Here is a 25,028-nt window from a genome sequence, read left to right on the forward strand (position 1 = left end):
GCAAAGTCAAGCGATTCGTCCTCCTTCCTTTGTTTACGCAAGATTTGTTGCCATTACGGCCCTAATCCGGGGATTTCTAGGGTAACCGTAGCCCGCCGGCCCCGAAAGGCTTTTGACTTTGCCAGCTTAGTCCTGCCGCTTAGTGCTAATGAATCCTGCTAAAAAGTCATTAATTAATTGAAATTTGATTACAGGACACACGAACTACAACGTCGGAGCATCTGCCGGAGCGACGTCCTCCTCCCACGGCCATTACTCAGCAGTCTTAGCAGGGCTTAGTGCTGAATCATCGGCCACGTCGTTACCGATTCACCAATTTCCCGATTTGGAGCAGCAACGAGAGGGCTTAAAGAAGTGGCGCCGAGTGCTGGGAACCTCGACTGGCGACAGCGATCCAGGTCGGGAGCTTAGCAAGGCGACTCACTGATTGATTTCAGTGCAAACAGAGGACTCCGGAGCTAACACCTTGCCCATGGCCAGATCTATCATTCATTAAATGGGTGTCGTGTCGTGTCTATCCAATTTCCAGGCCTCGCACCCGTTTTATCGACGTGAAGAAAGTGCCGTAATCCGCCGGCAATCAATTAGATACAAGAGCTCTAAGCACTCCCGAAGACATCGCGCGGTATCTTATCTTATCGCCGCTTCTTCCGATAAGGTCTGGCAATACTTTCCGCACTACGTATTTCGGGCTGCCTCCTAATCTCGAGGCACTCGGTGAGGTCTTGGCTTCAGTTGGCTTCCAGAGGCGAGGGCGAAGACAACACGGAGCTGGCTTCGCCGGCGAAAGGCTTCCGTGACTTTCCGGACAGGAACCGCGACTCGAACACGGACACGAAGACCCTGCGAATGCCTCGATTTAATTGGCAGGCCACAGCGAGCTTTGTAATCACATTTATGGGTCATTCCATAATTTCGAAGGACTAGAGGAAACTGCTAGCCACCGCCGCATCACGTGTGGCACGATAAATATAATTTACCCGAGGCGCATGTAATTGCGGCGCTGCCTAAATTACCCCGCCTTGAACACACACATTGTATATGATTATTAACATTTTCACTTTTTTTGCAGTCGCGATTGCCCAGCGCAGTTCATTTCGCCCCTCCGACGTTCCTCATCAGTTTGCTCTACGTCTACCCTGTAGATCCGAATTTGTTTTATACTAGCTTTAAGGACAAATTCGGTTCTAGAGAGGTTTGTGTGGTTCAATATCCATCGGAAAAGTGAAGCTGATGTCAAGCGGAAAAGTGATTTTCATTTAAGTTTAAAGCAAAAAAAGTTGTCGTGACCAAATTCGTGCATATGTATTACCCACTTGATAAGATTGGGCTTAGTTGTATAATTTAATTACCAAGAAATTAGAAAGTAAAAGTCGAGATAATCCATAAAAAGGTTCACTGATTCTGCCTCATAGAGGACCTGAAATTTCAATCATTAACAGAGTAGATCATAAGATTATCATCTTAATTATTTTAGGATGACTCATTTCAATAAAATAACACCAATTACTGTTGCCAACTAACACATTCTCAGTGTTTACCATAAAATCCATGATAATGAATTGCTGTCTTGACACAATTTTCTTTGGCTTACATTTATAGATAAGAGCACGTATTAAAGTTTCACTTTTCAATGCCAGTGATTCAATGGTAAACGAATTTCAAACTTATAAGTTTTCCTTAAAAATTTTATTAGAACACGACCGATAAATATGTTTTGTTTTTAATTTTATGCTGTTTATCATAATAATGACCTCAATGCTCAAAAATATTTAAGCTTCAATCTTTAATATCTTCAATTTTTAATAAGCAATCAAGTTTTTACACATGTATTTATGCTAGGAAATAAAACAAATGTATGGAGTCGTGTCATCTATTATGGTGTTTATTCCTTAAAGATAGAGACGCAAATTTTTGTATTTTTTTTTTGATGACATAAGAAATATGTTGTTACTAAAGAACAAAATAAAAATAAATAAATCCTTAACCTTAAATGTTTACGTCAGTCTTCGAAGTCATGCAATTAGGTTGTTCCATTTGAAATTTGTAATGCAGACATTAGACTGCCTTACTTATTATTAAAATTCTCAAACATTTTTCCCTAGCGATCTGCTGATTCCAAGAATATTCACATCCTTCAATTGAATTAAGCAGCCATTTTCAAATTTCTTGCTACCGGACATGGGGCACTTCGTTGTTATTGCTGAATTCTTTCGGTTTCATTTATATTCCTGCCGACTTCAATTTATTCGATGTGTAGCATGAAATTTACATTCTGACAATTTTGCATACAAATTGCCATTACAATTTCGCAAATGGGTGTGGGGCGGTTCTTTCCTACTTGGATGTATGTGTGTGGCGTATCTGTGTCTGCGCCTTAACAAGGCATTTGGGTCAAGTCAATTGTGTGGCGTCGATTTCTGGTTGTGTTCGTGTGGGGAGGATTGTCAAAGTTTGCAGTTCTGCTAAAATGTTCATGCAGTTTGACCAATTTGCATAGAACGCCACTTGAATCTCATTCTTTGCCCATTATGCCCGTATACCTATAGCAGGGTTAGCAGGGCACCATCAGAATTAAACTGAAATACAATAATATAATTAATAATCTATAATATATAATATAATCTAATTTTCATCTCTTGGAATGCTTTAGCAATTTGTTTGAGGTACTATAATCAGTAGTAATCAATCGGTAGTTAAGGTTCTACCAAAGATTATTAGAATAAATAATAGCATAATATAAAACAAATAAATACTTTTGCTGTCATATACACACTAGATATTAACTTATTTGTAATGCCACGTAATAAAGAATATGGATATAATAAAAAAGGAAGTTATTTTTGTATTTTTTTTTCGATTTTACACTTTAAACCTTTGTTACATCACATTTGAAGAACTTTTTTTACTTTTTACTTCGATTTTCTTTTTTAATGCAAAATATGCTAGAGGGGAAATGGCAGTAGATCATATAGCACAGATTGCACCCAAATATGATTTAGAGAAACTCTATTCGCTCTTGTCATTCCGGAAATGTCCTTAATTCAATAAATTCTTCTTGGTCGAAGAAGTTCAACATTCACAAAAATCGATCTGGCCATGTCCGTCTGTCCGTATGAACGCCTCAATCACAGAAACAATTCAATGCTAGAATGTTTAGATTAAGCATGTGTGTTCCACCAAAGACACTAGAATAATAAGATGCGTAACGGTCATACATTGGTTTTGCCAAAGACACTAGAATAATTATCATATTAAGGCAATCGAAAATTTGTGTTTTTACTTATTACTAACGAGTACTTTGTACTCGAGTGCCAGAGTACAAATAATAAAGATTTTTGTTTAAGAAACATATTTTCTTGTAGGCCTATAATTCCCAACTAGTTCTAGTCAAGACTGTCATGGCATGTCTTCTAACTACCGGTCTCTTACCGGTCGAGCAGTGAGTGTAGTGTATGTGTAGTGTATGTACCGGTGTATGTACCGGTGTATGTATGTACGTATATGTATGTATGTACGTATATGTATGTATGTACGTATATGTATGTATGTATGTATGTATGTATGTATGTATGTATGTATGTATGTATGTATGTATGTATGTATGTATGTATGTATGTATGTATGTATGTATGTATGTATGTATGTATGTATGTATGTATGTATGTATGTATGTATGTATGTATGTATGTATGTATGTATGTATGTATGTATGTATGTATGTATGTATGTATGTACGTATGTATGTATGTATGTATGTATGTATGTATGTATGTATGTAGGTATGTATGTATGTATGTATGTATGTATGTATGTATGTATGTAGTGTATGTGTTTCTTGCACAAAGTAGTATAAATTGTCTTAATTAAAGCCTGAAGAATGTTTAACTTACTGTCGGAACACATAGTTATTGCCGCTTTTAATATTTGTTTTGGAAACATATTTCCTTGTAGCCCTATAATTCGCAACTAGTTCTAGTGAAGACTGTAAGGCATGTCTTCTAATTTACAGTCCCAAAATAGTTCAAGTAATCTCTCTTACCGGTCGAGCAGTGAGTGTAGTGTATGTGTTCTTAAGTGTGATTACTTGCAAGATCAAATTGTCATCCCTCTTGAACAAATAACCGGGAATATAATCTGACTTTTTTACCTTTTTTAATTAAAGTGAAATAAAGCCATTTACGTTTACCAACTATTTATATATTGACAGGATTGGACTCTGATTGAAGAGATACAGACCGATACTTAGATCGATGATAAACATACTCAAAATTCACAAGACGTTGCCACAATGAACGAAATAAAAAACACGATAGAATGCTATAGTCGAATTCCCCGACTATCAGATACCCGTTACTCAGCTAGTGGAAGTGCAATCGGGAGATTTCAAAATTTTCTGAAATTTCATTAAAAAGTATAAAAAAATAATAATACGAAACAATAAAAAAAACCTTTTTAAAAGTCTAGCCGTAAAAGTTGGTTTGTGGGCGTTATAGTAGGAGTGGCAAAAAGTTTCTTGGCAAATCTACAGAAATTTACAAGATACATATGCTGGAAGCTGCATGCTTCTGGACATGGCCAGTTCAACTCGTCTATTGATCCTGATGAAGAATATACATATACATACATCCTGATACATCCTGATATACATACATATCTTCTGCCTCTTACTCTACGAGGAACGGGTATATTTACACATATTCAAAATTCTGTGCTCATCTGATTGATAGTTGGAGTTTTGCGTGAGTCCTAGAAAATTGAGTGTCAAAATAAAACTTTTGTGGTAGCCGAACTTGTTTTTCGTTTTCAGTCCTGTGATTATTAAAAACCGGCGAATAATCTTTACTAAATAAGCAATTTAGTAAATACCTAATTAAAAAATAGTAATTGCTGAAAAGTTATATATTTATTTTTTCTCATTGGACTCTTTCCTGCAAGACCACACCGTAAAGAAATATTACAAATTATTAAAATATTTCATGATTAAGTTAGCAAAGATCAGCACCATTAATATAATTGTACATTACTGCTTAAAAGCAAGCAGTGCATGTGAAGGTTATTTGTCGTTTCCTGTACCTAACTAGGAAAATTATGAACTTTTATGTGAATCGCCGAGTTTTCTCAGGGGTTGTTTTTCTAAGGATGTCGAGAGCTGTTATTTTGATTTCTAAGGATCTGTAAAAAGTGAAGGATTGTGTATTAGCTAAGCCCTGGAATTCGCAGATACATTCTACATTTTACAATCTAGTTCGAAAGAAAACAAGGCGAATTTGTAGGAGTTCGAATGAATGTTAACAATCTCGAACAAGTCGTAATGCATTCGAACCAAATTAATATTTAATTAAATTTATTTAATTAAATTTAATTTAATCTTGTTAAGTGTTTGCGAACTAAAGATAACATTTTGAACAGTTAACATTGTGTATGAGTCTGTAAAGTGAACAGTAAAATGTTTATCTGCTAAAAAAAAATACGAAAAAGTCAAATTTTGCTACATAAAATAAAAAAATTTCCAAGTATCTGTGAGGAAAGCATAATGTTTCATGTGTGTGTGTATCTCTTTTTTGTTGAGCCTGAGACAGTGCATGTCAACGAAATAATCAGGAAAGGACATAAAAAAGAACATCAAGGCAAAGAACTAAGCGAGCGGCTGAAATGACATTGACGGTTATGTGAACGGAATAAAATTTCATCAAAAATGCCACTGTCACAGACACACTTACTCCGCAACGAGGGTAAAAATTGCAAATGGTTGGAATTGCTACTTTCATCTGGGTCCTTTTTGGATTCCGTTTAAGGGGAACTTTCACTATGGCGCCGGGGTCGAAAAATCTTAGGGTGAGGGTGGCTGACGAGCGAGTGAGTGTGGATGTGACCGATGAGGGTGAGAGCACACATCATAGATGGGGATTTACGGACCCTTCAGGTCTTCTCCAGCTGCCATAGCCTTGTCAAGGGGCTGTCAGTAGCAAAAACAATGCCTTCAGATGGCAGCCATAATACACAGTAAAAGAATCCGCTCCGAAACCAAAATGGTACTGCCTTTTAACTACTGTCCGAAAACTAATACAAAGCTCTGAATTGTAAACAAAAAAAAATTAAACATAAATATTTAACTTACGGACTGAACTAAACATCACGATTGGTATTTACGTTGATATAATATCTTACTTACAATTAAAATCCGAATACTTACACTCCAGCGTAGCATAATTCATGAATTGCAGTGTGCCAAACGGGGATAGAACATATACAAAAACAAACTTTAGTTTTGTATAAAGGTGTTGGCAATTGTTTCGCAGGCTACGTCTTGTAAGCTAGGGAGGGATAATGTTCAAAATGTGTCTTTCGATTCAAGTATTTTTCTTTCAACGCGAATGGAAATTTAGAACAGAACGAAAAGAAAAAGTCTGAAATGAAAAGAAGAGCGTGCTGCTGCATTGTGCAGTTTGATTAATGATCAAATGTCAATTACCGCAGATACTTTTGCTTCTCGAAATAAAAATAAAAATATCGCAAAAATTAAATAAGTTTCAGAATGTTTACTTTTAGGTCTGAAATGTGTAGGTGAGACCAAACAATTGTTTTTTGTTTAATATACTTATATATGCATTTATAATATTCGGTTGTTTGCTTGACCTGTTGTGATAACTAAACTATAATATTGTGCCTCTCTTAACAATTCTTCTTTTTAGTTAATTTGTATGCCTATATTCTCAATTTCTTTTATTTATCAATTTTCATTAAAGCCGAAACCTTTAGGTTTGAAGCTGCACAATATTCTTAACTTTTGACTTTTCGCAGCGGTAGCCAAGGCATATTTTACCTTTGGGATAATCCAGTCTCATCCTCTTTCATCCAGGATTATCCCAACAGAAGTCAAGGGACACGGCCCGACCCACTGTCTCAACCCTTTGATTAGAGCCTAAAACGATACCCACAGGCAGAAAAGGACGAAACAAAGCGGAACAATTACTGCGTCTCCTGTTGCTAATTTCGTTGGACGGACAAGCAATTTTTGCATACGGAAACAGCGGCACGCCCGCCGAAACGCCCACGCGCCGTCGGGCGGCACAAGTGAAGGGATTAGAACGGTAAAGGATTCTCAGCCCCCTTACTGGGATATGGGACATACTGGGATATGGGACTTACAGTTTGACTTCTGCCTGTACTCCGTTTGATGAATGCCGCAGGACATTTTTGGTCTTGCTGGCTACTGTTTCAGTCCGCTCTCTTTGGACTATTCCAAGAAATGTCAGCTAATTGTTTTCACCTTGCCAATTAGTAGGCCATTTAATGCCAAAACAACCCGAAGCCAAACAAACAACGTGTGGTAAAAAAGCTGAAGAGGCATCAATTCTCATTAAGTTTGAATTGGAAACAAATTCCCGGGGACAAAGGAGAGCGGCCGCATAAATAAATCAATGTGCAGCCAAGGCCAGAGCCACAATTATGTGCAACAATGCACCTCAAGTGTGGCCCTCGGCAGGAATCAATCAAGTCTCATCACTCAAGTCGCAACTTCGGTCCTCCCTCCCTTTTTCTTGTGTGTTCTCTCTCCTTTTCGATTTAATTAATGCTTGGCCATTTATTAAATTGGCAGCTTAGTTTCCTTCCTCAAACACCCTGGGTAAGCACACTAGCAATGGAAATGGTTCTTGTACATATATAATAAACGCCTAACCTCGATTATTTAGACAAATGGACATTCAAGGACTGTTCATTCTCTTAAATGCGTTTCTCAAGTTTCTTATGCATTTATTACAGCGTCAAATTATACTTTATTTTGAATACCTAAAATAGTTTACCTTGGTAATATAAAGTTTTGTATTGCATGTTTATATAATTAATATTAATCTCCATACAATCTTCTTGAGCATTTTTTGAATTGAAATAGCCAAATTCTAATCGCGGAACTAATATTTCACCAAAGACTGTGATTCCAGTCCGCCTCGAAGGATGCCTGCGGTTGGTCCACCTTGCCACTCCCCTCTACTTGCGTGTTGGCTGCCTGCAACCGATCCAGCCTAATTTGTAACCATTAACCCATGTATTATGTTGGGCATGCGAGTGGCCAGGCGATGGATTGGCTCTTTGAAGTCCCCCTGGGATATAAATGGCTACATGAATGGCTGCGCTGAGTTTCGCCTATTAAAAATCATTTAGAACAACTGGATGCAGGATTAGTGATCTCCTCCAGCTGTTACCAGTAGGTGTGAGCTCGTTTCGTTGGCGTACGAATTACGTAAGCGGATTCCCAGTTATATGATGGAGGAACATGTAGGAAAGTGCAGTTTAAGGGTAAAAGGGCGATATGCCCCATCTTAACGCCATTTGAGAATAAAAATGTATATTTAGTGGTTATGAGGAATTGATTTATTTAGAAATATACAGATTGGTTAAAATAAAATTTTAAAGTGGGGAGGTCCAGATTTTGGTTTTAACTCCTTGGGATAAGGTTTTTTATAAAACAGTATATATCATATGTGTTACTAGGACTTAAGATAAAGATACTTTCAATTTTTAAATGGACTTCTAGGAAATATGTTTAACAAAGTAAACTAGTTTTTAGAAATCCAGCTCTTAAAAGAACTGTGCGCGGTGGGTCCTTGGTAGGGACAAGTGACAAGTGAAGCTTCCGTTGGTCATAATTATGAGTTCCCCTTTCGGTTCTTTTCGGTCCCTTTCTCCCTCTCTGAGAAACCCTATAGTCCCTGTCAAAGTGTTAAATTATTCCCCTAACACGTGCTCATGCTCTCGTAATCACTTTGAGCTGCTAATTTCGACTGCGTCCCCGTCCTCGTGGCAATCTCCCAGTTCCTTAGCCTGCTCCCTGGACAAGTTCTTGGGTCGTTCCGGTCTATAAGTAGGTCTTAAGCCTTTTATCGCGCAATTTCCAGTTTCGGGACCCGGGCCCAAGGAGCACTACTGATCATTTCGCAATGATAAATTAAGAGCTAAGAGTGTTTCCATGTACCCGGCCGACAGTCCACTACCAGGGATCGGGGGTAGATTGATTATGTCCCCATGTCGGTGGACACTCTTCTGGCGATGTGCGCTTGGGTCATTGTCAACGGAGGCCACGCCTGAATAACCAGCCACAATTCGCAATAGGACCTCGCCTCGAGCGGATTCGGGCGAAGTGAGCTAAGACCAGTTTATCACACACAATCCCTGGACGGAGGTTCCCCAGTCTCGAAGACGATTTCTTGTTGAACATATTTCCAGAAGCCAACAGGTGCCAATGGGATGCGATCAATCATTGGCGAATCGATTTTTAATTAAGAACTCTTGTTAGCATTTGGAGAGCCAGCTCCTCTTCTCCTTTGGCCACGTTGATTGCCAACAAAGGCCTGTTGAATTCTTTAGCGAGAAATGCCCTCCAACAAAGGAGCCCATCTCCAATCGACTCTGAATTTGGCTACCCAGCAGCGTTTGGGCCATGATGTTTAAATTTGTCCTAATTAGTTGACAATGAGCGATGATGAATCAGCGGATAATAGTCGAGCGCACAAGCGTGCACATCTTCTACTTGAACTCGAGTAGGCGGGTTAAGAAACGTATCCATTGGGGCTGCCAGCCGCAGAGGATGTATAACTCATTCAGAAGCAGTATTCTTTGAGTTAGTTTATAAATCAGCTAAAGCTATTATGCCATATTAAAAAGAGTTGTTTTCAATTGGTTTCCATATACAATATATTCTCTTTATTTTGATATACTTCTCGTTAGCGGTTTTATTTGTATCAATAAAATATAAGTACGAACTTACATACATCTAGAGACGCACAACAGATGCCAACTACATTCTTCACTAATATTTATAGTTATCGTAGTTATACAAATAATCAATTCTAAAGCTAAGTTATGCCACTTATCTGCTATGACGAATCGTTCTAGACTTTATACAAACTCTTAAACCTGAATCCTAGGGTGCTTAAGTAAAACTCATATACAACACTTGTGGGGAATTGGGATTACAACTTTATAAAATGGGAATCGTCTACCTAATGGTCGGTCCTTAACTAACTACTTTCACTGTATACTCCGATTTGTCGTTAACCTTGCCTGAAGTTCAAGGTTATTGATTCGAAATGAGAAATAAAAATCTACAAAGAATGATAGGGGTAGCTAGTTTACAACGCCGAAGCCATCTTGAAGATATCCCTGCTGTTTCTACAGGGCCGTCAGATCGTAGTCCTGCTTGATGTGTAGCTGAAGATTGGTCATGAGATCGGATTGCTGCTGCTGATGGTGCCCGTGCAGACTCGTGTGACCCATTTGATTGTTATTGTTATTGAGGTTGCTGTTGTTGTTATTATTGTTATTGCCGCTGCCATTGTTGTTGTTGCTGCTGAGGTGCTGCTGAGATCCCGGATAAGAGCTGGCCGTCTCAGGTGCCGCCGGTATATAGGGCGGATTGCCGAGGGACGAGCTGACGTCACCGATGCTCTCCAAACTGTCCGAACGAATGCACTGAAACAAGAGGCGGAGAGGAAATCGATCAATATAATGATCATTCGGAAGGTAAGACCCCAATTGGCATATTGTCTGTATTGATGTCCCTATCAGCTAAGGAATTAGTTTTTGAAAAGTATTCTTAAATTCATATTTAAACTAAAAATATATCAATATCAACTGTTTTTCACCGTGTACTAAGCTAATCCAAGACTTTTTTGCTCTAATGCACTGGTCATTATTGATAAATGCACTCGCAAGAGTGCCGATTCTGGGGAGTAGACGGCCCTTAAGTGCCTGTTCCTGTTGACTTTCAACACGCTCCACTCACCTCATTCATCACCGGAGTCTGTTGCGCCTGCTGCTGCTGCGACTGCTGCTGCGCCTGCTGCTGTTTTTTGGAGGCGGCCCGCTTGGTGGTTTTCTTGGCTACCGGTGTTGGGTTGCCGTTGGCGTCCACCGTCTTCTTGCGCACGTTCTTGGTGTTCGGCAGCTTGTTGTCCTTCTTCCACTTCATGCGCCTGTTCTGGAACCAGATCTTGATCTGCCGCTCCGACAGAACTAACGTATGGGCGATCTCGATGCGCCGCCGACGCGTCAGGTAGCGGTTGTAGTGGAACTCCTTTTCCAGCTCCAGGATCTGATGGCGTGTGTAGGCGGTGCGTTGGCGTTTTGGCTCCATTCCCGGCTGATAAGACCCGTTCGCTGCACAGAAAAAGACAAAAGTGAGTTTTGGTCAGTAAGAACCGATATTTCTTAAATCAAAATCAAAGCATTATATTAGATGGCTCTTAATACCCTCTTAGACAGATCAAAAACAAAACTGTCACAGCGTTACCAGTTAGATTCATTCTGGCATATTTAATTCAACTTTATATTTATCTAAGATTGGGTCAAGAATTGTAAGTGCATCATCAAAAGTAAACCGGTCTTTGCTTTGAAGGCTGTGGGCAACTCTTTTCCATACAAACTCCGAAAGTTAAGTCGCCGTGTATATCTCGCGGAGGATGCGGGATTTTCATAATTAATGATCGGAAAATATTAACAATATTGGGGGTGGGATGGGGCACCACAATTAATACACTTCAAATTGCGTTCCATAACAGGCCAAGTTCTCAATAAATCTCCCAGATAAGTTGACAACCCTTAAAAGGCCCCGCCAAAGTTATTCTCGCTTTCACCTCGGAACTGGACAAGTCAATGGTGGTGGAGAGGGTGGTGCCGCAGGGGGAGGGGTGGTTACGGAACACAGGACTAGCCCGCGGGCCCAAGAAGGAGTCGTGTCAGTTGGGACCAGGATAATTAATCAAAATCAAATGGCGCGCAACTGCCAGGATGTCAGAGCTTGTCCTTGGGCCTCCCGAAAAATTACGCGGCCACTGTTAGTTTTTCCGTCTGAAAAATTAAACACATCTGAGGGTTGCATCCTTCCGCTCCCCCCTCCACTTTCTTACTCCGTTTTCTTTCATTTTTATCGCCGCCAGATAAATGCCTCGCACCTGCCACCCGTCCGAGATGGACATCCAAATTTATACGCGCTCCATCAATTTCAATTTTCTGCCATCTCCGCTGATGTTTCTATCAGAGTTACAGTCCCTCGCACTTCCCGAGCGGAGTTGTGCATTTATAAAAATTTCATTGCTCTGTGACAGACAGCTTTCGATTTGATAGAAATATTTCAATCCCAGCTCGGCCGGGCCGAAACTTAGATTAATGATATGTGTCCAGGCAACCGTTGACAGGCCCCCAAAACAAGGGAGTGAGGCATCCATTGGTCTGGGTGGTCCATCAGAAAAAGTGAACTAACATGGGTCCAGTCACTGCAGATGTACTGAAGTATAGAGGGAAATGGACAAATGCTCTGAAAAGCTGCTGACAAGTTTTTATTTTGTTTTCTTGTGCCGGAGTGGCAGGTCAAATGTTTGAGGAGGTGAAAGAGATTTTGAAAAGCCTCACGGATCATTGAATTTCCTTTTTGCTGTATGAATGAAAGTCTTGGTCGCAAAATGTAACAACTTATTTAATATTTTAAGAATATGGAAGAAGCCCAAGACTTAACTAGAAAAAAGACTATGTTGATGCAAAGTTTAATACACAAAGCTGGAATACTTCTCCATACCTGAAAAATGTAGTGTGTATAAAAACCAAAATCTTTAATACTACCACCTATATTAAATAAGCTAGATTTGCTTAAGACTAACACTAATCCATCAATTATTGATTTGGGTTGCTAGTGAAAACCCCAAAATAACATGAATCCAAAATCAAAAGAAACCCTAGAAGCGACAGCAGTAAAACCAAACCAAGCCAACTGCAATATCAATTACAAAACCCCAAAGGAGCAGGGAAGTTAAACAGATAACGAAACAACACCGATTCCAATGTCAGCTGCTCAAAGAAGTAGGCGCTGGCGGCATGCTGCGTTAATTCGTTTTTAATAAGTGCGTATCATTTCATTTCAACATTTCAACGAAACTGCCTGACCGCGCGAAGCGGAAGAACTTCAGTACAGGCCAAAGAAAATCGCAGTGTCATGGCTTAAGACGAAAAACGAAAACGAGAAAGAGTGCCAATTGCATTTAAAACCGGCAAGAATGGCAGCCAATTTAACGAAAATGCCATATCATACAAGGCCAAGGAAATCAAGATTGCACAAGCCCCAGGGGAGACGTTACCCAGAGGGGATGTTAGGTGGAAAAGCTGGTGAAAGATCTGCGAAAATGAATTGGCGCCCGCGGGTGGACTTGCTGCCTATGCAGCAGCTGTCCCTTTCGATCCCACACTTTCGTTCGGGGCTCTGAGTCAGGCTGTCGGCATGTTTGTCCCATCCAAAATTTCATATGATTTATCATGCGTTTGTGACTCTACATTTTCATTCAGCCAGAGCGAGGGAGAGCGGATAAAAACTATGTCAGGCATTATTTCATAATCTGCTGTTGTCTGGCGGCCTCATTTGTGGGCTTAAACCAACCCGATTTTGAGGTGCGGTGGCCACCAGACAACTTCCGGGCTTCGGTTCTTTACTTTATTCATTTTGCATTCGAATCGGGAAGATGCCTGAATATAAATGATTAATTGCCAAGCCGATAAACAGAGAGTGCGTAAATATCTTTGGTTAATACGAAAAAGAAATTTGACTCGTGCCAACCCGAAAAGACAACAAAAATTGTAATGATAAATAGAAAGAAATCAACCGAAAATATTTAACGGCTGTCATAATTCATTTATATAAGCATTCATCAAAATACATTTATAGCCGGCGTGGAAAAAACAACGAAAACCTGTTCACCTATTAGACGAAATCGCATTTCGAATGCAGCTAACAAATGCCAAGAAATTAATATTCGCTCTTCACTAATGAATGCCCAAACGGAGATTGCGCATACGCCGCGTTATCCAGCTGGGTTCTAAGTTTAAAACTTTACTCGCAGCTCGTTGATTTGGGTTTTATTTCTTATATTAAAGTGTGTGAGCTCATGGCAACAACAACAACGAGATGGGGAAAAAGGCAAGTCAACATTTCAACAACAGCGGGAGCTGCATCAGCAGCTTGTCAAGTGACTTGCAATTTGTGGCAGGCAAATAATAAAAATAAACATGAGCTCATGCTACTTACACATGTACGGGCAGAACACCCAAACCCTCGTGTACATATGTATCACATAAATATATATACGTTTACATATGTGTAGAATCGTGTTCCAAAGTAAAGTACCCGCAGCACTTGAACTGGTTGGCGAGCTGTGGGAGAATCGTTCTCCAACTCGAATTTCGTTAATTTAAACGCAAATACTTTGCGCGCTTTTCAATGGCTAAAGCCAAGTGCACAACTAAATGGTAAAATATGTTAATTTAACTAGAGCCGAACGAGCCTAAGCAAAAATAAGCTATGCTATACTGACCGAAACTAATTACACAGGAGGAGCGGAAGTTTTCCCCAGTTCCTGCTTAAAATTTTTCTGCGTTAAAAATTGATTTAACTTCAGCATTTGGGTTTTCTAATCCATTTAATGCACTTTTGTATAACTATTTCATTGTGTTAACTTAGCTTTAGCTTGGACAGAAACCTTAAACTATTATTATGTATTTTTGGTAATCAGTTAACATATCAAGAACTGTTTAAAAATTGTGTTATTATGGTAGATAATTCTGATGTTAGGTGATGAAGTTTTATATAGACTTTCAATTAAATACAGAAAAAATGGTGTTTACTTTTATTAGATCCACCTTAATTGAGCACAACACTCCTTAAAAAAAGAAAGTAAAATCCATTCTATTTGAAACGTTTTCTACTTATCGTGCTATCGATTTCCCATTTTTTAGAAGTATTCGTTTCACTTTCGATTCTGGCATTGAACAATGAAAGAGCCCAGTCGAATGACCATCAACAATGTTATTCAACTAAGTCGAAAATTCAGCACTTGTCCCAAGATGAATTCGCTTTGTTGTGCTAACGAAATGGAAATAGAATGGATCCGTAAAATCAAGCGAAGCCGAAGCCGAAACCGAAAAGACGCCCATGTGCAGAGTACCAGAAGAAAGACAAGTCAAGCTAAGAAGCTCACGACTCAAACTCAAAGACCGACGAACAATGGAGAACGCGCAAGACGACCTTGGAGATTCGTTGCTTTCGAGAATAGGAACCCATGAAAACCCCACCAGGTTCGTATATTTTTCTTATGTCTGTGCATAGCCCGTTGGACAATGGGCAGAGTGTGGCAGCAGCAATAAAAGCTCCGCTAATTAAAGCCAATTTCAATAATTTGCACAGCTCCAGAGAACTTTATTGGCGTAAATTGCCGAACCAAAACAGAGACGGCAATAAGGGGAATCCAAGAGAAATAGACAGAGTGAGAGAGTCGACAGGGATCGCTAATTATGCTTTGTGAAGAATCCAGCTGAGACTCAGCTGTTCGTGCCCCATCTGTCATAAAGGCGAACTTCTTAATTTTTACTGCGTCATTTTCATCATTGTCGTGCCCTGGGCCGCCGGTGATTACTCCCCTGATTCCTCGCCCTTACCACCCTCTTTCCCTTTGATTTGCACTCTTGCAAAGGCGCAATTCCAGCTGAGTTTTTACAGCATCTGCGGCTGAGCCTCGTGTATCTGAATCCGAATCGGAATCTGTATCTGTATCTGTATTTGTGGCTTGCACTTTTTTGCCCGTCTCGGAGGCTTTTCCGCAAGTCATCGGGTAACTGTGACTCTCAGGCAAACTCTGCCTCATGGTGGAAACTTAATCGTGGACTTGCCATTGAAATTCAGGTACAAGGCTGTTCACGTTCCACTGTTCATTGAAAGCGGCTATACCGTGTCTATATCTCTGTGGCTCCCCTCTATAAATACGAAACTTGTACGGGGTTTTAGCCGCCTCATCTTGGGCCGCCGTCGTGCATGAAATCAATATTATTCAGTCAAGTCTTCGCACAGAATTTATTCCGTTCAGTTGTAGCATTAGCATGTGGTCATCAGCAAAATACGTTTTCATTAAAGTATCGCGTAACCAAAGACACTAGAATAATAATTATTACGCGATAACTTTAATGAAATAAGGCCAAAAACGTATTTTGGTGATGACCACAAAGACAATGTCTTTGGCGTAACTACATATTTAAACATAATTTTACCAGTGCAAACATAAGGAACCATGCAGTTGCACATAATATTTTTTGTACAAGTTATGTTTTAGTAACAGTTTGTGGACTTAACAAATTTATGTTAACTTCCCCGTTACTGCACAAATTTGTAATTTTAATTCGTTTTATCCAATGTAATGGACTAACTATAGGATTGAAGGCGCAGTAAGTGATCCCTTCAAATAGACTCGAATATCAACTGTCTTGAAATTTGGATTTAATTTGCTAGTTTTTAGAAATACAGTTAAGTTATGGTCAAGTATTACTTAATTAAAACCAACCAGTCAATATATGCGTTCCATTTATTATTTCCCATCGCATCAAACTTATTAACTGCAACCTGAATGCAGCCCGATTCCATTAACTTTTCACAACCTTTCAACACTTTTAATGGCACCTATTAAATAATCCACAAATTGCTCACCAAATGCGATTCACACCTAGCTCTGCTTCTTTTATTCGACGAAGGCACAAGCTTGAAACAAGTTTCAGGCCGCCGTAGGGCCAAAACAAATTAAATTGGCCAAGAGACCACACGCCACATCAGAGGCATTCATAGTTTGGGCCTTAGTTTCGGGCAAGTGCTAAGCGAGTGTAAGTCATTTGTAAAGGGAACAACATGACACCGGCGGGGACCCGGGGTCACGGGTCTGAGTTTTGGGGCACGACGAGACGGAGACGGAGAAGGAGACGGATGCCAAGACGCTGGCTGAGATGATGCACTGGCGATAATCAAGCCCCGTCTTGTTCTCGTGGTCGTGCGCTCATGATAAATGTCACAACATTAACATCAAATGACACGGACCATCCGTCACTCAGTCGGAGTTATACCCACCAATGGAGGGGCGGGGGCTTGGAATCGGAATCCGAGTATGAGCCCGAAGATAAGTTGGTATGGTGTACCTTGCGACTGTGTCAAATATGCCCCTGAGCGAGCGTTTGGCTGTCTGTCTCGCTGTCCGCCGCACTAATTCGATATTTCGTTTTTATGTTTGAATGTTGATGCTGACACTAAAAAAAATGTTCCACAATAAAGGAAAACAAATTTGTGCTTTGTATTTGTTTGGAATAGATTTTTGGGCTATATATTAGAAATAGCATTTCAGAAACTGGCACTTTCAAAATGTAAGTGTAAAGCTATATGAAAATATAGTTAAACCATTGCTCTATATTTCAGACCCTCGGTTCCTGTTAAACAAAATTTAATCTTGCAAAATAAACATATTTAGTTGGTTTAATAAAAAAGAAAAATAATGTTTTCAATAACTCTTTTAGTGTGAAGGCAACTTTTCATTATCTACTATAGATTTTTTCAGTGAAACGACAAATTCCCAGTGTGAAGTAAATCGTAAAAGAAAATGTTTTCAATAACTCCTTTAGTTTGAAGGCAACTTTTTATAATCTACTATTGATTTTTTCAGTGAAACGACAAATTCCCAGTGTGAAGTAAACCGGGAGTGGGTACCGGGAGCCCGATGAACCGATGAGGCATTTGACAATGAGCGAGTCGGAGTGGCGTTAAGCAAAACGTTATAATTACCCATTTGGGTCAAGGTTATGGTCGAACTGGAGTACTCCTGTGTGCTGTGCTGTGCTAATTAAAAAGCAATCTATCAGCCCTTTCAAACCACCATCCGATCCTCTAGGAAATGCATTCGTCACCTACTTGCCGCCCCGAGGCATTCCCATTTCAGTTTTATTAAAACAATAAGCGACGACAATCTACAGTTGGCCGACAGATATTGTTGGTAACACACTCGACACATGGCTGAATGAATTCTCCGTTTGGGGTGTGACAATTAAGGGTAATTATTTTTGCCAGGTCAACACTGTCCACTCAACTCAACTGAGTCCATTCAGTTGGTCTCTGGATCTGGTGAATGGAACCAAGTTAACAACCTGTTCTCCAATTCCAACTTTACTGAATGCTACAAACCACTTTTTACCATTTTTTTCCCAAGAAAAATTATGATTATGATTATAAAACCTGTGATTATAGATCTTAGAAATTTACTGTGAATAAGTCAGAGAGCCTGGAAATTATTTTCTCTGGACTAAGCTTATGAATGAATGTATATTGCCGTAAAGATTCTTTTTATACACGTTACTCGTAGAGTAAGAGGGTATACTAGATACTTTGAAAAGTATCTAACAGGCAGAAGGAAACGTTTCCGACCATATAAAGTGTATACATTCTTGATCAGGATCAACATCCGAGTCGATCTGGCCATGTCCGTCTGTCCGTCCGTCTGTCCGTATGAATGCCTCGATCTAAGGCACTACAAAAGCTAGAATGTTGAACAAACAGCCAAGAACATAGCATACTAACCCTATCACTATTTTTATGATTTAAAAAAAGACGAATTTGAACAAATTTTCGCATTTTTTATAAGGGGTACCATCATCAAATTATTTTTGAATACAGGTCGATAAGGAATTTTGTAACGAATTCAACGGGACGAATTTGGACAACTATGTTGTTTGCTATCGAACAAATACTGATTATTTTTTACCAAAAAATCACAAAATAAACATTTAAAAAATCTGATCCTTTCAATCGGGCTTTTCTTCATACCTTGGCCAAAAAAATGGCACAGCTAAAATGAAGGCTGTTTTGTACAGCCAATAACCATAGCTTACTACCCCTATCACTATTCTTATGATTTTCGAAAAAACTAATTTTAACAAATTTTGTGCTAAATGTTTGTTTCTAAATGTTGCCACGCCCACAAATCGCACAAAAACTCTCACGCCCACACTTTTAAAAACTTTTTAATATTTTTTCATTTGATAATTTTTTCCCCAATTTCTACCGCTATTCCATTCCTAAATAAATTTCGCTAAAATATTTCCATTCCGTCGCATTGCACCACCTAGAACACCATATAGGCAGCTCATTACAACATTCCCAGGATGATTCTTTATGATGTATCAATTGGCACCGTACCATTCAGTAGTCCAAGTTGATTTTATGTCAGTTCAAGTGCTGAAAGAACCTCTGAAGAGGCCTTATAACCAGGAGCCGCTTGAAGTGCTGATTGCAGCGAGTGGAACTCACTGAACGTTATGTGCAGTATATTATATAGGAGCAGTATGTACAGGAACTTGTCGTTTGGTGAACACGGATCGCCCTCGACACAAGGCGTGGTACTCTTGATTTTGATTAATGAGCTTGGAGTCGTAGTTTTCTTTTTTAAGTTACTCGGTTGGCTGGTGTCTTGGGCTTTTATTTTGTTTATTTTCATTTTGGATTTAGCCAAGGAACGAACATTACAGGGGCCTGTCAGTGAATCAAGTGGGTGTTGGCAGCTAAGTAATTTAATTAGCATTCTCCGAAAAATGGGACACGACATGGGCGCAAAGCGGAGAGGCAGGAGACAAAGATAAACTTTCAACTCACCCACTCCCGCCACATGGATCTTCTTCATCCAGGGGTAGATGATCCGTTCGCCATCGGTCGTCTCCGCCATCAGATCCTCATCGCTGTCTGAGTCGCCGAGGTCGTCGTCGTTGTCGTTGGAGCCCAGCTCGTCTGGAGACCGATCCAGCATGAGCCGATCCTCCTCTGACATGTCGTCCTAAACAAGTCAATCGAGACTTCGATCAAGCTTTCCCTTTTGGTATATCTCTTACAAAGTACTCACGTTTTCGGATCCCATATCATCACACCGCAATCGCATCCCCAGCTCTTGCAGTTGTTGTCCGGCAGGTACAGCTTCTTCTATGCGTTTTTCCAGTTTTAGGCCTGCATAGAATGGATATCACTTTATTTTGGTGCAGTGTTAGAGTTGTGAAAATTGGTTTGATGGGCTAATATTTGTACAAAATACATATGACTTATGCAACCAGCCTTTTATTTCTTTACGCTTGGAAAAGCATTTTTGATTTTCTGGATGTATAAATTTAACTGGATTTTACTGTGGTACTGATATGTTAAATAATAATAATAATGTAAAACCTTTAAACACGGCTTATTTAGACAAAATTGGGTGCAACCAGTCCTCCAAACAAATCACCTAGATCGCCGGGAATGGTACTAAGTAGATCTTCCTATCAATTCTCAACGAATTCCAAGAGATAACAGCAATTCTACTCACCTAATTCCTGCAGCCCCAGCGCCGTGTTCGTCGGCGGTTCCGTGGAGCTGCACTGAAGCGGCAGATCCATCATCTGGGAGTGCGGCGAGTGTCCTTGGGAGTGGGTGCTGCCCACACTTCCGTTCGCCGTCCCATAGCCCCCACCGTATCCGCCGTAGTATCCATTTGCCGATCCACCCACTGCGCCACCGCCGAGCACTCCGGCACTTCCTCCGCCACCACCGCCATTGCTCGTATTTGGAACGTTTGTCGTGGGACCGTACCCGTTCGTGGGATCGGAGTGCACCGCTCCTGCGGATATGAACTCGGGGGCGTGGTGCACGTAATAGCCGAGGCTCTGGTGCGGATGGGCGTGCGGATGCGAGTGCGGATGTGAGGGCGGAGTGGCGTTGGCATAATTGGAGCTGTAACCGCCGGCGGATGCCTGGTGGTGCCCGGATATCGCACTGTTGCTATGGTGGTGCGGTAGTGAGTGGGTGTGCGAATGGGAGTGGCTGTGCGGATTGTGGTGATGCGCCATATAGTCGCTGACCATGTCCGCCGGGTGCATGGAATGCGGATGACCCGTCATCCCACCTGCTCCACCTCCTCCGACAGACCCAACACCTGCACCGCCGCCGACGGCACCACTCATGTGGCCCGTAGAAGCGGTCATCGAATAGTGTCCATTGTAGTGATGATAGTCATCGGCCACCGGCGGAAACTTTGGGTCCAAACCATTGCCCATGGACATGGGACTCTGAACATGATGTGGAGCATGCGGATAACCCATGAGAAAAGAGCTCATGGCGGAAGATCTGTGGGGTTTTCCGGGGGTTTTCCGGATGCGATTTCCTGGCGATTTCTTTGTTGTTAGATGTTTTCTTGGGCACTATCACTTGGTTTGCACATATTCCAAAGTTTTTCTTTTAGTACAAAAATTATTGATTAGTGGCACAACTTTTATAAGTAGTAATTTCACAACGGTTATTCAAAATAAATTACGTTTTTTTTTAATTTTTAAACCTTAGAAGGCTCCGTATTTTCACTGTTATTGTTTTGATAACTATTGAACTTTGTTTGCACTTTTTTGTCCCTTTTAAAAGCCGTGGGACCTTGTAATTCTTTTAAATTTGATTATGATGCTATTTTCCGGTTATAAAAAACGTTTTCTTTATGAATTTCAATCCCACACAGGGAGAAAAGTCGGACGTTTCGGTCTTACGAGTGCGCTGCGAACACGAACCGTTCCATTCGAGCCGATTTTTTGTTATGTTCGCTGGCGATAACTCTCCGTGCGAGCGAACCTGTTTCGCCACTCTTCGCACACTTTTTCACGCTCTCGCTCGCTCTCTCTCACCGCCATTGCCATCAAAACGGGTTTTCACTGCCACTAGGACGGCCCACACACACACACAAGCAAAGCCACGGAAGCCATGTCGTTCGCTTTTTCTCACCCTTCGCCTCGTACGCCATTTTCCACCACTAAACACAGGTCTCTCCCGAGCGCGAGTGAGAGGGATCATTCAGGTTAAAGCGGGATGGCTAGATCTTTGGTCCCACCCATTCTGAGTCGCGTGAACAGTCAAGGCATAGAATATTGAACTAGTTCCATAAATATTCTTTAGAAATATCTAAGGCCATTGTTTAAAACATTAAAATATTATTTTAGTGAAAGTCACCTTTACTTCAGAGACTAGTCAAATGTATATTTTATGATTACTTAATCATTTTTTTTTTGTTTATTTTACAAATTAATCTTTTATTTTTAACCTCGATTACCACTTACGATTAATAATTTTCAATGATAGTAGGGCGATGAAAAACTTAAAAGCTGAAATTAACTTTTTCGATATTGCTTACATGGAAAAATAAGATTTCTGAAATGAGTTAACATAAAAGTAATATCTCGAACAGCACTGTTCTGCTCATGCACACCTATTTACCTAACCACGACTGTTCGTCCCTCAGATTTTCTATTTTGGTTGTACATTTGCTGTGAGTGTGTAGGTACCTCCAAAGCCATGGCGCACGCTCAAAAATTGAACTCGACGAAAAAGTTGTCTGGACCCAGAAAACTCCGCCCATTTTCAGAAGGCTTTCATCGATCCCGGACAAGACATAAGTGTGGATATGGAGCACACCATTTATTTTCCACTTTCAGAAATGGATTCTATACGAAAGATGCAGAGAACGCTTGGATAACAACAGTACAACAGTATTGATCTTAAGGAGGGGAACGGAACCGAGTTGGAGAGTCCGAGCTGACTTGCAACAATTTCAATTGAACAACGAACGAATATCACTTTTGCATAATGTTCTCCTCTGTGGTTATTGTTGTGGTCTGGCTCGGGTTAAGGCTGTTATTATTGTTGTCATTACTACCGTGATTTTTCCTCCGATGTTGTTGTTATAGCGATGACGGGCACATATTCAAATGAAGCAAGCGAAACGTGGAAAATCAATAGAATGATTGTTGTATAATGCTCGTCGAGAAGGTCGGAAATTTAACGCTTTAATATTGTTTTTAGTAAATATTTAGACTGATTCATAACAATTCATAATGTGGGTAAATGAAAACATTGTTTCCACTTTTTTTCGTACTTACTGCCTTATGTAATATTTTTAATTTATTTCGTAGGTAATATCATTCAAACTGCAAGTATCTTTGGCTTTTTTCACACAACAAATTAAAAAACTTTGTCAATTTTTAAAATATATTTTAATATATTCTAAGGCTGCTTGAACATATAGAGCGAGTCTACAAAACTCACTCCAAATAAGAGTCAAATTGAGCATAAATTCGTGTCACACTTCTGGAATGTGTTTCTGAAAGTGACTCTGGCTAATTGCCGAATAATTGTACCGCCCATAAGCCCATCAAAATATCTTAACCCCCTCACAATCGGGTCCACGTGCTGTGCCACCTCCGCCGTCAGTTCCATATGTTAGCGGTATAGGGGCATGGCCACTAATTAATCGACTTCCAACTGATTCGATTTTGATGGTCACCATCAAAACGTCATTAGGCTAGTTAAGTTTATAAAACTTAAATTTAGTCTGCGGTCCGTCGGTCAGACTCATAGGAGTAAATGTTGGCTTAGGACTTAATTCCACGTTAAGTGTTCGAATTAATTGAGCAGCGAATGTTAACTAATGGGAGTTCCATGTTTACTAATTGTATTGTGTGGTTCATTACGCATATTTTGTTTACAAATAACTCTAGTCAAAATCAAAATATATAATGGCAAATATTCGTTTCTGTTTTGAATTTGGATTTATGAAAAATAGCGTTTTAAGCGATTAACAAGATAGAATGCTATAGTCCAGATCCCGACTGACAGATACGAATTGCGAACAGGAAAAAAATAATATATTGAAAAAACAAACAAACTTCTTTAAAAGTGTGGGCATTACAGTTTTGGCCGGTTTGTGGACGTTAAATTGAAATTAAGAAGAATTAATAAAAAATTAAAAAAATATATATCAAAATATTTTTTAAAATTGTGGGCGTGGCCTTTTTTGGCGGTTAGTGGGCATTCGAGTGTGCACTTGCGCTGCGTCTATGTCTCTGGAATCTGCATGTCTAATCTCAACTAGCTTCTATAGCTCCTGAGATCTCGACATCCATACGGACGGACAGATAGACGGACGGACATGGCCAGATAGACTCGGCTATTGATCCTGATCCTTCTACCTGTTAAATACTTTTCAACGAATCTAGTATACTCCTTTAATTTGCGAGTAAAATTACAAATTTTATCAAAAAATAATCAAAATCAAAATTATACATTTTGTATTAATTTGATATAATATAACCTCTTTATCTACTTTGGTATTTAGTATAGTAACAAACTTTTCAACCATTAAACAAACAAATTCAAATTTCAAGCAGACTAAATTCCTTTTTTGTGTTGGTATTTTATTTAAATTTTCACTCTTTGCTTTGGCGCATTTAAATTCCATCCTTTGCATATTACACTCCTGAATGGCCGGAGCTTGAGAAACTTTTAAACTCAGTCGCATTAGCGGCTGCTACATCGAATTTTCTCAGTTCTGACGTAGCTCCTTAGGTGGATGGAAACTCTATGTGGGTGGTTTGGGAAAGTCCCAGAATGCGCAGGGATGAGGGCTCCCTGAGAGCTTTCCGCTAGCAGGGAGGATGAGGATGGGATGTGGTACAACGAGGATGGCTCGGTTGGGGGACAGTGGGTGTTTGTTGCTATAGCTTGCTCTTTGTCCGGGGCATTTGAGTCCAAATCCCAATTCAGATCCAGCAATCAGTTGCGACTGTCAGGCGGCGGCAGAAGGAAGTTCACTTGCTGCACGAGGCAACACACTGAAACGTGATTAATGATGTCGCATCCACATCCACCGAGGCACATTACGACCACCAATGCGAATACATATAGAGAACCACCATGCTTTGAGTGTGGGATTTCTTTGTTTTCTCGCTCCTTTAAGCCAGCCATCAAAAGTTTGTGATATAAAATTAAGAAGACGGAGAGTGTGCGATCGTATAATGTTATGCAAAATGTTTGGTATCCACAGCCACTGATTAGGTCACTAATATTAGCAATTAGGAATATGGCAATCATGAGAATGGTACACCAGACATTAAATAAATTCTTATATTTAGACTAACTCTAAATGTTTTAAACTTTTTGCAGTTATTTAGGTATCTCCTGTAAAAACAACTTTTTAATTTTGAATTTTTTAGTTATGAAACTACAACTGATCTTTATTTCAAACATAACATAATGGTTACATCTTACATCTTAGTTTAGTAGTGTAAGTTTGGAAAAGCCATGACGCCCAGCGTCAAAACCGTAAAAAAGTGCCAAACTTTTAAAAATTGTT

General features: G+C 39.9%; 1 protein-coding gene across 1 annotated transcript; it reads right to left on the minus strand.

Moving 5' to 3' along the window:
- Positions 1–9,680: 9,680 nt before the first annotated feature.
- On the minus strand, positions 9,681–21,449 carry LOC6552992 (homeotic protein deformed). The gene is made up of 5 exons (XM_001979085.3): positions 20,190–21,449; positions 19,737–19,837; positions 19,493–19,670; positions 10,787–11,160; positions 9,681–10,473 (listed from the first exon to the last, which is right to left on the minus strand). Exons 1-5 carry the CDS (start codon positions 20,974–20,976, stop codon positions 10,174–10,176), a joined length of 1,740 nt encoding a protein of 579 aa, XP_001979121.1. The 5' UTR covers positions 20,977–21,449; the 3' UTR covers positions 9,681–10,173.
- Positions 21,450–25,028: the final 3,579 nt, after the last annotated feature.

This window comes from Drosophila erecta, unplaced genomic scaffold (genome assembly GCF_003286155.1).
Source record: "Drosophila erecta strain 14021-0224.00,06,07 unplaced genomic scaffold, DereRS2 tig00000000-arrow-pilon, whole genome shotgun sequence".
Taxonomy (NCBI): domain Eukaryota; kingdom Metazoa; phylum Arthropoda; class Insecta; order Diptera; family Drosophilidae; genus Drosophila; species Drosophila erecta.

What these genes read in the sequence shown, in the direction of transcription:
- LOC6552992 (XM_001979085.3), bottom strand. Translation starts at nt 20,976, where the DNA reads ATGAGCTCTTTTCTCATGGGTTATCCGCATGCTCCACATCATGTTCAG. An exon ending in ATGATATGGGATCCGAAAAC is followed by an intron (nt 19,671 to 19,736) that starts GTGAGTACTTTG and finishes TGACTTGTTTAG; the next exon opens with GACGACATGTCAGAGGAGGA. An exon ending in GATCCATGTGGCGGGAGTGG is followed by an intron (nt 11,161 to 19,492) that starts GTGAGTTGAAAG and finishes TTTTCTGTGCAG; the next exon opens with CGAACGGGTCTTATCAGCCG.